The following is a 17373-nucleotide window of genomic DNA, read 5'->3' on the forward strand; positions in this document are numbered from 1 at the left end:
CTTAAAAAAGAATAAGCAATTTATCTTTCGCTTTCTATTTATTTCCACTTTAGCAAATACATTGATTTCAATACGTCGATTCTCCTAGAGTCTTTAATTTATCTACATTCAATGTAGATTCAAACGTATGACACTGAACAGAATTTTGGTGTTCGGTTATAGTTTGATAATCGTTCGCACGAATTTCTGTAGTAGAAGTAATTTATTAAATTTGGTACGCAATTAGGGGCCGTTTGCCATCCATAAATGTGATGCCGTCACCACCGTGCATCACACCTAACCGCCAGTTAACACTTGTCAATGGATGGTGAAACAGCCCCTTAATGTAGTTTGGATGGATGACAGTCAACAAATTGTGGAGTCAGCAAAACAAGCTTGTATCAAAAATTATTTTTTAATGTCGGTACATATAAAATTATTGTGGTCTTACCGCGAAAAATATTTATGTCAAAAATGCTGAGAATATAATATCAAGAAACCTCAGAAAGATTTGTTCAGTCATCGGAATCAAACGCTAAGGCCAACAAGCCGTTTAAAGAGATAAGGTTGGCCGGAGCAGGAAAATGTTTACGAAAAATAAGAAGCGGGCAAGTGCGTGTCGTCAAATGAATTTAGTTACTTTTTTATAACAGAGCTGTCCATCGGAGGACAATTTTGGCCGTAGGTATCTAGTTATTTTGCCGTTGTTCAATAAGAAATTCTAGAAAACAAAATATGAGAGTGTGGTAGACATTTGTTTCGAGTTCTGTGTAAAAGAATCCGTGCGCAGGTTTGCCACCCTGTGGCAGTGGATCCGGTGGTATGGTTAGTCCCTCTTGGCACGAGTTATAAATATATTATATATATATATATTTATATTTATTTATTATGGAACTTTGATCAAACGATAATGAACATGTCAGTTCCCAAAGGCCTTAACTATAAAAACACCACAACAGCCATACGATTTAAATGAGTAACAACTCGTGCCAAGAGGGACTAACCATACCACCGGATCCCCTGCCACAGGGTGGCAAACCTGCGCACGGATTCTTTTACACAGAACTCGAAACAAATGTCTACCACACTCATATACATATATGAGGTAATGGTGGATGAACGATGGCTTAACAAATTAAGTTAAAATGGTCACTACAACGATCGCTAACTATTGCTCCTTACTTCAAAAACTTATTATTTTTGAAACACTATCTAAATTATTTCCATATCTTTCCGTAAGTACTTTAACTACGGAAGTATCAAAAAAATTTTATGTTAAAAATTTATTTATTAATACAAGCTTTTTGCTGACTGTACTTCCACTGTCGTCCAACTTACCTACATATGTATACCAAATTTCAAGTCAATCCGACCACTGGAAGTATTGAAATTGTCAAAACTGTCTGGGAAAAAATATCATATACTTAGGCCCTTTTGAGGAGAACCTATAGGTACATTGCAAGTTTAATAAAGCTTGTAAAATACGCTTATTCATCTTCAGAATTCCATTAGCATAGGCATAGCCTATAATTTTCTTATAGTGCCCGGCATGTGGAAGAGAAACAGGCAGGCAGACAGGACGGACAGGAAATGCCATAAAACTAGGTATTTAATTAAAGCGGAATATTTTTGACATTTTGGTTACGCAACCTTAAAAACCGTCTTAATAAATATGTAAAGCCTCACAGCGATAAAAGCTTCTGGGAAGCGATTTGTTATGAGTTTTATTTGTACAGTCAGGCACAACGACCTAGGTGTACGATACACGCTACAAGGTGTCGTTTTTGATTTCCGTTAACTTTAAGGAAGCGTTCAATAGGTCAAATGAAATATTTTTTATCGACACCCATATAATAATATAGCAAATCCACCATTATGCGTTCAAAACCATAACCAGCATTAAGACATTGGATCCTATTATAAACACGGCTGTATCGTAATGGTCATTCATTACGATACACCAGAATTACTACGAAACTCGAAACTTCAAGTTCGTGTCGTGCGGTCTCTCTGACACTTATACTATTTAATACGAGAACGAGAGGGACGGTACGATACGAACTTCGAGTTTCGTAGTAGCTCTGCTGTATCGTAATGCGATTTCATACATCATTACAGCACCGGGGCGCGCCGCGCCGCGCGCACAAGCAGCACCAGGTCGTCGCGCGCGCAGCGGCTCATGGGGCAGACATAGGTACCTACCTAAGGTCATTAATTCTCAATGGTTCTTGAACACATGATAGTGGATTTAATATATAGATAAAATATTGTATGCAACTGTACGTAATTAGGCCTTAAAACACTCATGTGACCCAGCCGAGTTTCATAAAACCACACTCGTGTTTTAAGTACTTACCCCTATTACGATACAGTTGCATCAATAACTATTACAACTCACTAGCGGTCTAACTCACCTATTAAGATAATTAATTAATATGTGCAGCAAAACAGTGTAAGGGTTCTTAATTTATTACTTTCTTTTTAATTAATTGAAACGGAGTGTTTATTCACAATTTTTTAGCAAAATCGTTGTATAATGAATGGGCGTCTCGATTGTTCAATGAAGTGAAATCGCTCGCCGCACCGCGGGTCACGCAAGTCATTTGCAAAATATGAAGACTAACAACTTTTCCAAACAACCATTCTTTTCAATTATTATATGAGGATTTTTTTTCCCCAGATGGACCTTTGTCATTTTGTTTTATTTTTTCTCTTGCCATTGTGTGTATATTTTGTAAACAGCGCCATCTTAACTTTAAGGACGATATGATTATCTTAAATTGAAATAGATGTCTCTGACAAAAGGTGGAAAACAACGCCATCTGTCATTAATGTTTAGAACTGCAATGACAAAGAATGAGCAAAGCACATCAAATTTTACCTAAAGTTAAGTAATTGTAGTTAACTGGAATTCTAGTAGATGGCGCTGAAATATTACGAACAGCGCTATCTAGCAGTTATATACAGAAGTATAATGAAAGCTAATTCAACTAAATCGTTGCTTAGTCTAGTAACTGTTCTTAATACTTCAAATAATGGTCGATAGATGGCGAACACATTCTAATTTCTTAATTTTCCCAATAGATGTCACTATAGCTAGACAGGTAAACAGGGGTGCGGGGTAGGACGACAAAAGGGACCGAGGTGCGGACGGCAAACGAGACGTTAGGCTTGTTGTTTCTTTTAAAAAAAATATGGCTGTCCATTGGAGGACAATTTTGCCAGTGTCTAGTAGGTTTTGCCGTTGTACGGCTAAAAGATTCTAAAAAACGAAATATGAGAGGTAATCTTAGGAGTTAATGGTGGATGAACGATGACAGCGCGAATCTCGAAACGTTAGGCAATACGGCCTCTGGCTTCAATCTCATATGAAGAATTACCGACAAATCTATCGTCAAACAGTAAAATAAATGTTGACTAAGAAAAATTATATTTCACAACATAAATGTCATTAAATTTAGATACAAATAATAGATTGTCGCTCGGTATATGTCAATTGGTAGTCACATTGGTGAAACGGGCTCTGAGACCGTATACGTAACGTTTATGACGTCCAATTAAGGTTCAATAAAGGTAAAGTTCAATAAAGGTTCTGCCACAAAACAAACGAAGTGACGTGCTCTGTACGCCACAGAAAAACCAGCGACAAATCAACTTGATTTTTAATTCCATTGCAGAAGAATTAATTTCGAGTTGAATGTTGGTCATGTATAGATTCTGATGACCGTGGCGTGTGAAGCATTCCATTGGCTGTCACGACTAGATGGCTCTGGCGGAGAAGAGGTTAAACAGCAAAAAAATAAAAAGAATATTATGAATTTATGACTCAACATTTTATATTTCAAAGCGATAATAATAAACTATTAAATCATCTTAATAAATAATAAATTGCGACGATTTTGGCACGTAACGTGTACAAAATAAAATTTTGAGATACATATTTAAAGTCTTACGTCATACATAACATAACACAAATACAGCATGTTCTGTTTCAAGAGAAGTGATGGCTTTTTTCGTTATTTAGGTGGATTGGTTTAAACCTATGCCAATGCATCACTTGTGCATAGCCTCGGGCTTCTTAATGATGTTAGTGTGACTAGGCATGGTGAGAGGGAGGAACCTGGCCTTGCGACGGTGGTGCCTGGGCGGCGGTTTGCGGGGCATGGCCCGGGTCTTGATTAACCTGGCTTGGGGCTTGAGGTGCTTGGCCAGGGGCCTGAGCGGCCGGAGGGGCTTGAGGGGCCTGAGGGGCCTGAGCCGGAGGGGCCGGCGGCACCTGGTCTTGGGTCTGAGGCGCCTGGGCTTGAATTACCGGGGGTGGTGCTTGGTTCAAGTTTTGATTGTGGGGCGGTGCTTGACCCTGGGGCGGCTGTTGACCTTGTTGGAACTGGGCCTGTTGTTGCCCCTGGAACTGAGGCTGTTGACCTTGGTACTGAGGTTGACCGTGGTACTGCTGTTGTCCTTGGTACTGTGGGGGATGGCCCTGGTACTGCGGCGGTTGACCTTGATACTGAGGCTGCCCTTGGTAGTGCGGCGGTTGTTGGAACTGTCCCTGCGGTTGGCCTTGGAACTGTCCCGGGTGCTGTTGGTACTGCTGCTGATACGCCTGCTGCTGTTGGTAGGCTTGGTTGATCTGGTGCTGGGCACCCGGCACGGGGCGGCCGTGAGCGTCGACCTGTAAACAATAACACTTGTTATTTACTGTACCACGGTATTTCTCACGACCGTAAAAATTAAAGAGCGTAATCATGAATCAACTTATTGTTTGTTGATATTTATAACATGAAAATCAAATCTCACTAAAGTAGGCATTTATTAGTGAGTGTGAATGCAAATGCTTGAATTAAAAAACAGATGGAAATTAATAAATTTAATAATAACTTGATGTGGTCATATGGCTATGAAAAGCTTTTACCACTTACCTATGAAAATTTGGTTTTGATGCCTAATACGGAATATGCAAGTCTTGTTTATTTTTTCATACCTGTCTAAATTGTAACAAACAGAATTCTGGAAGATTTATTTAAATATCTTAGTCAATTAGATGGAGAGAGTCGTCATGTACTATACTATAACGTCATATAACATGAGGATTAGAGGTGGGTAAATCCGGATCTGAAGATTCAAAAGAGTCAGATCCTCAAGCGGATCCGAATCCCTTAATGACTCCTTTCAAATCTTATTGACTCCGGAGTTACTAACTCCGACTGGATCGAGCGGCTCGCCTCGCTCGTGATCGCCGTCACGCTCACTCACACTGACTCGCTCCGTCCGCCTGCTTTCGCTCTCGCTCGGCTCGGATCGGATCGGCAGGGCTACTACGAAACTCGAAGTTCGTATCGTACCGTCCCTCTCGCTCTCGTATTAAATAGTATAAGTGTCAGAGGGACCGCACGACACGAACTTCGATTTTGGAGTTTCATAGTAGCCCTGCGGATCGGATCTTGGACTTGGATCTTATTATCTATGTTTGGTTGGTCGGTTCGGTTCGGTACTCGGACTTGGACTAACGAACGAATCTTTCTCTCTCTCACGAATCTTGTACTTCAGTTCAGTCAGCGGGTGGGGCACCGCAGTACCGTACCGACACCGACCGACCGAACCGAGCCGGGGCGGATCGGCCATAGATAAATTAATAATCGTTCGAAAGAACCGGAGTCAATAAAGGAGTCGGATTCAATAAGCGGATTCGGTACCGACACCGGAGCTGGATCTAGAGAGTCAGATCACTTCGCGGAGTTGAGATTGCCCATGTCTAATGAGGATGTATGAGGAGTATGAGTCAGTAATAATAAATTTCATTTAGAAAGAAATGTAATGTAAACTTCGCTCGCTGTATCTTCTGTAGTTTTTCAACAGATATTGATGATTTTTACGTCTTTCTTCTTATTTTCCAATTTCGGATCATATTAAGTTGGTTAAGAGAAGAATTATGGGGGAGGCCTATGCTATAGGGGAAGCCTATGTCAAACAGTGGACGTCGTACGGCTGAGATCTTACACTCACTCACATCATATCTATCGACGCGGAATCGGCTTAAGCCGATCAAAAAACCCTTTATGTCCACGCAATAAGAGCGAAAAAGACGTCGAGGCATCGTCGGCCGAGCCGATACGAGCCGAACCATGACTTGTTAGCTGTTATTGCGTGAACATACTCGTAATAGTACATTGTGCATTAAGGGGCGTAAGAAGGGGACCACTAACGAGTCTATTAGAAGCCCGACGCCGGAAGCGTATGGTGTAAAATTGGGCTATAGTATAGGTTTTAAAGATATTTATAAATAAAACGTTGGCTGACTTGAAACCTCTTTAGTCTGAAATGACGTACCTACTTACTTTTTAAAACTAAAGTCATAACTCCTTTGAAAAGAAAAACTATACGTTAATCCATAACTCCCCCGGGAACAATTGAGGCCATTGTCCTTTAGTATACAGGCATGGAATAACATCATTGACGAGCAAGTGTGATGAAAAGGATTTTTGGATCGGCTTTTGTCGACTCCGCGACGATAGATGTGAGGAGAGCCTAACAGGTAATCAGAGCTGTTTTAATATGATCTGGATTACTACAAAGTATGAAGAGATTTACCAAACCACGCTGCTGCAAGTATCTCAGCTCTTCCAGGCGCCTTCTCTCGAACTCTTGGTATTCTTGGGGCGTGTATATCTGATTCTCATCAATCGGTTTCCAGCCTTGAAAGAACAACCGATATTTAAAGTCACAATAAAACGAAAAATGATTGTACTCTGCTACTTGTGGGTTTGTGAAATATAAAAGTTGGCCGACGAAGTGACGATTATAATAATCAATCACTATTACATACAACGTCACAGGTCACAGGTAAGTGATGCCAATAGCTAGTTATGTATAGGAAGTAGGTATCAACAAGATCAAGAGTACGGGACGCAATGTGTCTGGCTACGGAAGTGAATCCTGATTGACCTAATCCAGGATGTAGTAACAAAAAATTAAAAATGTGTATACTCGGCTACCGGATCTGAAAATTTCAATATAGTATCGCAAGTTACCTATTTGGCAGATTGCACGATTGAAATTAACTTGCTAACTGATTGATCCAGGCTTTACTTCGCGGATCTCCATACCTTGAACGTATGGTAGCAGAGTAGCAAGATAAAAGGTTGTAAGTGGTTCATTAATTAGCTAGCCGCTTACGCAATTAAATTTGAATGTAATAAGTACGAACCGAAATTGTGATTGAAATTCTAACATGCACGGCTATAAAGATAAGCATGGACGAATGACGCGGCCGCCGAAACAAAACATGATCAAATTTGACTCGCATTCGACGATGTTTTGAAATTCAAACGGAAACAACACACCTTCGTCTTGGTTGAAGTCCGCGCGCTGCGTCTCTAACATAAACTCGTGGAAGTCGATGAGGCCGTCTCGGTTCTTGTCGTTTTCCTTGAACACGTGTTCCCTCATGCGCTCCATTTCCTCGGCGCGCTCGTGAAGGTCCTTGTTGGGTCCGCCTGGGACGTAGATCTTGTCCAACTCCTTTATGAACAGTGCTTTCACTTCGTCCGCGTCCCAAACGCCGTTGCCATCAACGTCTGTTGCATTACAAACCAACGACGCATTAACGTATGTGCCTTGTGATCAGAAATGTTTTTACTGCTGTTCCAGCCAAACGTCATTACGTCGTCTTTAAACACTTATAAGTACATATTTTGTTAGTGACTTAAAAAGACTCAACTAATATAAGGACATTTCGCTAGGGCAGTTGGAAATGTATTTCTCTCAGAATTAATGTGTCAACTTTAGATTAGAACAGGGGTCTTCAAACTTTTTGATTCAAGGGCCACACTGCACTTAATGTAAATTCGTGCGGGCCGACTTTGGCTGGTCATGGGGCTAATACATTAGTTAAGTAGACTTAGGGGCTGTTTCAACATCCATTGATTAGTGTTAATTGACGGTTAAATTTGATGGCATCTCTATTTGTTTTGTTCGAATAGACGAAGACGGCATTACATTTAACCGTCAGTTAACACTAATCAATGGATGGTGAAACAGCCCCTTAGTCTTCAGGGGGTACCCAGATACGAGTAACGCATAACGCTTTCTTTCCGCGGGCCGGATTAGAGGGGCTCGCGGGCCGTAGTTTGGCGACCCCTGGATTAGAACATGCTATTTTCAAACTGATGAGAATAAGTAACCATGCACTAAGCCACACTAATAACAAAAATCAAAACAAAGGTTACAAGTTTACAAATAAGTGAACAATCGCAGTTTAAAATAAACAAACATAACTTGCAATAACAACGCATGTATGTAAAATCCAAGAAGCGTGCGAGTGAATGGGTATTAGTTAATTCCAATCAGGTTTATCGATTGTGAAGACACATTGTATCAGGAAAGTAAATAATGCTTTCTACTTCCAAATAACACGAAGCTCTAAGCGTAGGTGATTCAACAATCTATAACTACTTGAGAATAAGTGTTAAATCACATTCAACGAGTTTTACGGGAGCTAATTCAGCGAAGAGTCGCGCACTAAAACCATAGTAAAAGAGGAGAAGTATGTAAACTCCGACCCTTTCGCAGACTTAACTGCCTACTCCGGCGCGGACGCTTAGGGTTATCGATGTCTATTTTAGATTAACTACCTACCGGAAAATAATTTTAGTACGAAAGTTAACTTAAAATTGTCTTATGTCTGTGTCTAGACAAACAAGATTCTATGCCGCTATAATATTATTATTATACTAAATTTTAAAATATTATTTAGAAATTCGCCGGAGTTGTGCTGGCGACTGTGTACATACTATAACAATTTCGTTTATAGATAGGTAGGTATCTATTATTTTTTCATTTAGACGACCAGATGGCCTAGTGGTTAGAGAACCTAACTACGAAGCTTGAGGTCCCGTGTTCGATTCCAGAGTCGGGCAGATCTTTGTATGAAAAATACGAATGTTTGTTCTCGGGTCTTGGGTGTTTAATATGTATTTAAGTATGTATCTATCTATACAATTATATTTATCCGTTGCTTAGTACCCATAACACAAGCTTTGCTAAGCTTACTTTGGGACTAAGTCAACTGGTGTGAATTGTCCCGTGATATTTATTTATTTACATAATACTATAAGTATAAAAACTATATTGTTTATAGGTAGGTTTCATGTGCCCCTGCACGAAACTATTACACTACACATACTATTAATTTACAACTATATCTAATACAAAAAAATACGTAAGTACGCGAACGTAAAAGGTGATCATCTCGCGAAGCGAGCGCAAGACGAGCGAGCTAAAATCAAAACGTGCGACAGCGACGGCAGCGCAGCCTTGACTACTGAAAACTTAATCCTCCTTAAGCGCGTTTACACCTGCTGAGCTGGCAACGTTCCATAAATAATTAATGAAAAAAAGTTAATGTGTGTAGTGTACTCCAATAATTATTCGTGATAGACTTTTATATTCTTTAAAAACGAACAAATGTTTATTAACGGTTTTTAAAGAAAATAAAAGTCTATCACGAATAATTATTGGAGTAAACACATTAACTTATATATTAAGAAGAGTTGTATCAGACCACATTTTTAATTTTCATGGAATAATCGAGAAAAACAAACAAAAACGTAAGGTTGCCAGCTCAGCATGTATAAACGCTCTTAAATTATCAATATGTGCGTGCGGCGGGTGCGTGCGTACCGGCGGCAACCGACGCGCACACATTTAACCCGCGCGATGTACTTTTGTTTGTAGTGAACTTACTTCTCCTCTTTTACTACTCTAAAACGCACACTACCTATTGGCACGCTTCGGATCTTACCATGCATCATGAAAAACACCTTTGGGTCGAAATCTTTCGGGTCCATTTTGTCAGCGTGTTTCCACAAGTCTAACAATTGTTCTCTTGTCGCGGGGTGGTGCAGCTGTCACAGACAACAAACAGTTTTAATTAATTAAGTGTGTGACCACTCACCATGCATCATGAAGAAAGCTTTAGGGTCAAACTGTTGGTCCATGTGATCCTGTTTCTCCCACACCTCTTCCAGTTGTTGCTTAGAACCGGGGTGGTGCATCTAGCATCAGAGGAACAGTTACATCAAATACATTCAACTTCACTGATGAAATAATCCGACAATCCGTCAACTATATGTACTGGTTCACCTTTCACATTTGTGTTTTATTTACCAACTACATCTTCGTTTGATTCTTTATACTTATTTTACGTATTACGTAAGTTTTACTTATTTTAAGTATTGAAAACTGTAATTAGGAATTTTATTTCAGCAAGTCTGTTTGGCTTTAAATATACATAGTCAAACTATGCAGAGGTGTACATTTGGTCCATTAATTCATGACCCACCATGTAACGTTCTCACAATAAGTGTTATATTTATATGATTTTCCTTGTCCCTAACACATTTTCTTTGAAGATGTTCCACGTTAAATTTGAGCAAGAGTGTAGCTATGCAGCATGCATGCAAAACAAAACGTTAGTTGACCTCAATATTAAGGACAGAATTTATATTGCGTACGGGCAATGATGTCTGTCTGACAGAATGATCTCGTATTTTAAAAAGCATAAACATAAACATAAGCGTAAACATCAGGAATTTGATACTTTTACCTATAGCACATGAAATAGTAAAAACGGTTTATAGCGATACCTGACACCACATATCGTATACAACAACATACAGGACTTGTAAATGTTTTTTGTCGTATATTGTCGGATAAGTTCGTATTAATGTGGCTTTCACTATTAGCTGCTTTAGTAAACTTCAGTAAGCTAACGAATACCTAAAGTAACATAAATATGAATTTGACTGACAAAATACCACACATCTGTAATTGGTTTTTAATTAAAACTGTAACCTACGAGTAAGTATAAAAATGTTCAAGGTCGTCTTACACGTTTTTAGCGTTCCGTAGTTACTATATTTGTACTAGCCCGTCAGACGCAGATATTTATAAGCTGAGATTGCTACGACCTTGAAATGTACAAGTATTTCAGAACTACATTAAACAAATATTGTAAAGTCTACCTAAACCTTCAGTATTTTGTGAATCGAGTCCACAATCACAGAAATCTAGTCGCGTAAACTCTCGGTTACTTGAGAATTGTTTACAAGACGGTCATTAGTCATCGTCATCTCATTAGTAAAGGTCGCCTAGTGGAGAGTGGCGACCGACATACGTGGCCAGAGCCGAGAAAGACCACGTCAGTGCCTCAGAATAGGTTAATGGATGTTTACCGGTTGGTGATGTTTCTTGGCTTCCTCCTCTTGTTTCAGTTTTTCCATGTAGTCTTTTTTTTGCGCCTCATCCAATGTCTCCAACTTTTGATGCTTTTCAAACTCTTTTTGCATTTCATACTCCTGGAAATATTAAATTAAGTAGGTACCTAATATAGTTAAGTTTAATTAGTAGCTGGGAACTTTTTATATAACAAGTAACCACTTTTTATATAGTAAGTAAGTAAGGTAAGTAAGTATAGTAAGTAAGTAAGTTTTATAACATAACTCCTGTTGACAGGCAATTAAGAAAAATTGTTCGATTACACAAGGTGATTCAAACCGGCCAAGAGCGTGTCAGACACGCCCAAAATAGGGTTCCGTAGCCATTACGAAAAATTAAGTAATGTTTTTTTAGGGATTTCGTATTTTATACGGAATCTTCCAAGTTTAGGTATATTTTATACCTTAGGCTGCTATTTACTCTAAAACTAATAATAATTCTCAAGCAAACTTAGCCGTCATAGTTTTCCTTGAAAGTTTCATATACTTATTACAATCCTGAATTTTTTCAAATTTTTTCACCCACCGGTTTAGATTTTAGAGGAGGGGGACGCTCGATTTTCATGAAAATTTGCACTTTAAAGTTGAAATATTTCGCAAACGAATCACTGAATCGAAAAATCGTCTGATCAAACAAATGGTTTTAGAAGACCTATCCAACGACACCCCACACTATAGGGTTGGATGAGAAAAAAAAATCACCCCCACTTTACGTTTATGGGTGGTACCCTAAAAAAGATTTTTTTGAATTTTTTATTGTACCATTTTGTCGGCATAGTTTACATATATATCCTTGCAAATTACAGCTTTCTAGCATTGATAGTCCCTGAGCAAAGCCGCGGACGGACAGACAGACAGACATGGCGAAACTATAAGGGTTCCGTTTTTGCCATTTTGGCTCCGGAACCCTAAGAATGGGGAATATTACGCAAAGCTCTGCGCAGGGGGCGACACTAGCGCAAACCGCCATGACAACGTCAGTTCTAGTTATATTTTGTCGCCATGACAGATCATGACCAAAGAGTATCAGTACCTAGGTACTGGTACCTGGGCGACCGAGCTTTGCTCGGGCTAAAACTCGATAGCAAACGTTTTCCCAGAGATAAGACCAAGCTAGATCGATTTGTCATCCCCGAAAACATACATAGATACTTATACCTAATGTCATCGAAATCGTTGGAGCCGTTTCCAAAATTCCATAATATATACAAGAATTGCTCGTTTAAAGGTATTAGATAGAAATTGCAGCAGCTGACTGCGTCAATTTTGAAACATCCCATGCCTAAATGTTTTCAGGATATTTTAAACGCGATTGACAATCGCGCGTGACTTAGACTGAGAAAATTTCATATTACGTATATTGGTAGTACCTTGGCATTCATGGTGATTGAGCAATTATAATTTTAATCAATATTAAAAAAACTGTACACATAATGTTTTAAGCATTATGCTACAAAAACTTTCAGCATACTACATAGCAATGCAGTTTTCTGACTATTGCAGTAAACAAGTATTTAAAGTACCCAATTTACCTTGAATTGCTTCTTCCTTTCCTTATCGGCAGCCTCGAGATCTGCGGTGGTTTTCTTAATGAGTTTCTTCAGATCCTCAATCTCGAATGTGTGAGGGTTGTTGTGGTCTAAATGCTCATTTGTGGGAACCTTCCCTGTGTCCGTGTCGAGATGATTTGTTAACTCGTATTGCTTTGAAAACAAAATTATTTTATTAGGATTATCAAATCATATTATTATCATATGCATCATGTTCGATTTTGTGTTCATCCCACGGAACCTAATGCTTTCCCAACAAAAAAGTAGCAGGTAATCTGGGATCACCGGATCATGTATGTGAAAGAATTTGGTCTATTGGTTCAGTAGATATAGCAGCATAGATAATTTAAGACGTAAAAGAACTTTGTTAAGAATAAACAGCATTTAGGTAATGGATGACCATAAGTTCAGTCATACATAATTAAGGTTAGGTAGGGTACTGTACTGTTGTAAGCTCTTTTGCACATCTTCTAAGGCTGGCAAGCTAATCCCAAATTTAAAGTTTTCAATTTTAATGGCGAACATGTGCAAGGGAGTCTAAGAGCTTTTTCACACTATCCGATCCGACATCCGTATCGGACGACGATGGATGACACCCGTGACCCGATAGCCGACACCATGTGCTATTTTCACAAATTTCCGACAAAATCGTTCCGATACGGCCAGCTCAAAATGGCCGCAACGCATCGAGCTCTGCGCACAAAGACAATTTAGATACACGCATAGCCCACAATACAAACATTATCGTCCAACAGCCCACGGGCGTGCGATGGTGCCGCAAACATATCGGTGTCGGCTCCGATATCCAATATCGGGCCGGACAATGTGAAAGACAGGTACATATTTCATACATTTTACTTGTCCCGATATCAGTATCGGACGATCGGATAATGTGAAAACGCTTTTAGAATTCAGTTGTAATCTTTCAGGCAAAGTAGGTATAAGTATCAAAAATAAACTAATAACTAGAAGTAGGTCTGATTCTTTTTCTTTTTAATGATCAGTATAGTACCTTAGTAGCCAAGTGCCGTAGCCTCTCCATTTCGCGCCGCTTTATTTCATCCAACTTGGTCCTTACATTGTGATTAACAAAATCCAACTGCTCTGCTATTTTACCTGACTAAATAAAAAAATATATTTAGGGGCTGTTTCACCATCCATTGATTAGTGTTAAGTGACGGTTAAATGTGATGCCGTCTCTATTTGTTTTGTTCGAATAGACAGAGACGGCATCACATTTAACCGTCGGTTAACGCTAATCGATGGATGGTGAAACAGCCCCTTACTAAATAATTTAATATAATTAGTGGTGATAAGATGATAAATCACCAAGATAATGTGGATTACACCACAAAACTTGGCAAATATATATTTTAATCCATGTGGAACTTCATTCACAATCGAAAGCACTGTATAATATACTATTTACTCAATTGTGATAGGCTTTTATTTCTGTTAATATAATGTTTAAAACTTTCGTGATTTTCACTCATAATTAAAATACCACAAATAGGACTTATCAGGCTTAACACATGAGTAATATTTACCTCGACGTTTGGATCACATTACAGTCCCTGTGGTCATGAGGAGTCTACTCGTGACCAAAGACACTGTAATGTGGTTGAAATATTGAGGTAAATATTACTTTTGTGTTTAGAGTGATAAGTCCTATTTGTGGTATTTTAATTAGGATTTCTGCTGTGGGAAAATTTAAAGATAAGGGTGAAGTAGTACTGTGGTACAGTCAACGTCATAAACAAGTAATCACTTTTGTACCTTGTCACTTTAACATCATGTTTGAAAAGCCATACGAAATTGTGTAATGACTGATAGCAACAAGGTACAGAAATGATCACTTATTTATGACGTTGACTGTACTACAGTACACTCATTTGAAAGTTTGGTGGCAGGGATTCGTTCAAAGTTGAATGACCAACAGGAACAATGGTGTTTTGACCTTAGCTTATGGTAATGGATTTACACAAAGTTAACTAATATTCGCCGTCAAACTGCATTGCAGCTTGCTTGGTAAGGTTCTAGTTAAATGAAATATGTTCATTATTTTCAAATAAAATATAAAAATCCACAGTAGAAAACATACCCTAACATCTTCCTGGTCAGCCTTTTCCAAGCGCTCCCTGAAGTCAGGATCGCTTTCCAAAGCCTGCACCACCTCTTTTAAGTAGCGGTGATACTCCATATACTCCTCCTATAATTGAAAACAATATTCCAACACAGATTTCACAATATTGCATATTCTTAGTGTTTATACAATTTCTAATAATTAAATCATGTGATTAGATTAGTTAACACAACAAGCTATTTCAAACTTATGTATGGTGGTATAATGAAGCATGTGTAAACTGCCAACCTACATTACACTTTACTTACTTACCAACTTACATAACATTCCATAAAATGCTTCTGACATATATTGTGACAGTCATAAACTTAAGGGGATCCCATGCCCCAATGAACTTCCATCTGAATTCCTTAGTTTTTTAATGTTTTTTGTAGCTTATTAACAACAACGGCTTTAAGCAATATAGTATCCCATATTTACTTCAAAGTTCATTGTCTTCGAGATATTTGGCATCAAAGTTGAACAGTTATAGACCAAAAACTGGTTTTCTAGCCATAACTTTTGTTAATTAGTTTCAAATGAACCCAAATATATAGATTTCGTACATTTCAGATCTTTCACAGCAATAGAGATACAAAATAAGTACTTTTTTAGACAATGTTTAAAAAAATCATACAGCTAGATACAGGCACCTATCAGTTGCTTGCAACTGCCTGCCTGATAATTTATATAATAATAATAATAAAATTAAGTGTTCATTTTTTTATAGCCAATATAGCCGTTTGACTTATAATTCTATCTGTAGTGCAAAAGTAGGAGATACAATTCAAAACTTGTCATAAATCGAAGAAAACCTCAGGTAGCCCCTTAACCTTACATACCTAAATTTAATTACTTTTCTAAATAATTTTCAAGAGGAGTACAAAAAGTTGGCCACCTTAACACTGAATGAAAGTATTATGTAGTGCCATACAATGGTAGATATGACTAACGTTCATGTCACAATGGAACTTTTTCCAGTCAGTGTTTTTGTACTGTTAACTATAATTTAACATTATCAACTTTTTGGGCTCCAGCCATTAACATTAGAATGGGTATTTTATGGCATTCACAAATAAAATTAAGTTACCAAATCATCTTTAATTTCACTATCTTTCTCATCTGATTTGTCCTGGGTCACTGGTGGGGCATAGGAGGAGTGGAGTATTACTAGTAGACATAGCAAGCTGGGAAATAATCTCATTGTGATGTGTATACTCTGAAACAAAATATTACACTTCATAATTTAAATATTACCTATCATTGTGATAGGTGTAAGAATCTGCAAACATGCCAAATAATGTACAAGTCTAATTAGAAAATAAATAGGTCCATTGTTGGTAGGTTAGATTTTGGCACTGTGCTACAAGGTGGGGTAGGGTAGGTAGACTGCACGAACGGATAAATACAATACAATGTGTCATAATTCATTATTATTAACACAGGGTAATGCTACTTATTACCCGACTACACAGTATTACAAACTGCCCTGTCCTGTAAATTGGAACTAACAAAGAAACAGTTCGCAAATAGCGTTGGCTTGCAAAAAAAAATACTTAGATGATTTTACTTGATGCAATAGATTTTATTATAAAACCACCAAAGAAAACTTACCGTGTTCGTGACAAAATATTTTTCAATCCACGACGACAACAAAAGTAGCGATTTAATACCTAAAACCAGAGAAGTTAACAAAACAAACTATACGTAATAGTTATACGATTACACTACAGCACTCAGAACACACTGCAAGTAATTATTTCGCGAATAAATTAGATATTGACGTGTCCCCATCCCCATTCAATCAAACAAAAATGCTACCAGTGTTGCCAACTCCTACAAATTCGAGTCTCTCTAGACTCAAAAGCAAAAGTCGCTAGAAAGTCGCTAAAATTAATTCCACCGGCGGGGCTACTACAAAATTCAAATTTCGTATCGTGCGTCCCTCTCACTCATATTAAATAACATTTGCGCTAGCGCAGCGGGACGGCAAGATAAAAAGTTCGAATTCTGCACTTCGTAGTATAGGGCCAGCAGGGCTACTATGAAACTCGAAGTTCATGTCGTGCTGTCCCTCTCGCTCTCGTGTTAAAGTGTCAGAGGGACCGCACAACACGAACTTAGTTTCGATTTTCGTAGTAGCCCTGCAGAGCGGCTACTACGAAAATCGAAAATCGAAGTTCGTATCGCACCGTCCCTTTCACTCGCGTATTAAATGACATAAGCGGCAGCGGGACGGCAACTGCAACATACGAAGTTCGAGTTTTTGTTTTAATTACCAATTATGTCACTAAGATTTAAGCAAAAGTCGCCAGTTCTAGCGGCAAAGTCGCTAAACTGGCACCACTGAATGCTACTCACCACGATGCTTCGGATGCTACCGCTAACAAGATTGTATTTAGTATACGAATTGGAAAAACGTGTGTTATGCTGCATAGCCTGTTCG

The 17373-nt window shown here is 38.5% G+C and overlaps 1 protein-coding gene across 2 annotated transcripts; it reads right to left on the reverse strand.

The window, feature by feature from the left end:
* Window positions 1-3790: 3790 nt before the first annotated feature.
* On the reverse strand, window positions 3791-16763 carry NUCB1 (Nucleobindin 1). Of its 2 annotated transcripts, none has more exons than XM_074098897.1 (10): window positions 16542-16763; window positions 16018-16146; window positions 14907-15014; window positions 13818-13925; window positions 12788-12958; window positions 11214-11336; window positions 9782-9884; window positions 7323-7556; window positions 6571-6674; window positions 3791-4654 (listed from the first exon to the last, which is right to left on the reverse strand). In XM_074098897.1, exons 2-10 carry the CDS (start codon window positions 16129-16131, stop codon window positions 4076-4078), a joined length of 1644 nt encoding a protein of 547 aa, XP_073954998.1. In that variant the 5' UTR covers window positions 16132-16146; window positions 16542-16763; the 3' UTR covers window positions 3791-4075. The 2 variants fall into 2 exon arrangements, with proteins under 2 accessions (XP_073954998.1, XP_073955006.1); XM_074098905.1 differs by lacking the exon at window positions 9782-9884 and adding an exon at window positions 9935-10034 and having other exon boundaries at window positions 16542-16762.
* Window positions 16764-17373: the final 610 nt, after the last annotated feature.

The sequence above is a fragment of the Choristoneura fumiferana genome, chromosome Z (assembly GCF_025370935.1).
Source record: "Choristoneura fumiferana chromosome Z, NRCan_CFum_1, whole genome shotgun sequence".
Classification (NCBI taxonomy): domain Eukaryota; kingdom Metazoa; phylum Arthropoda; class Insecta; order Lepidoptera; family Tortricidae; genus Choristoneura; species Choristoneura fumiferana.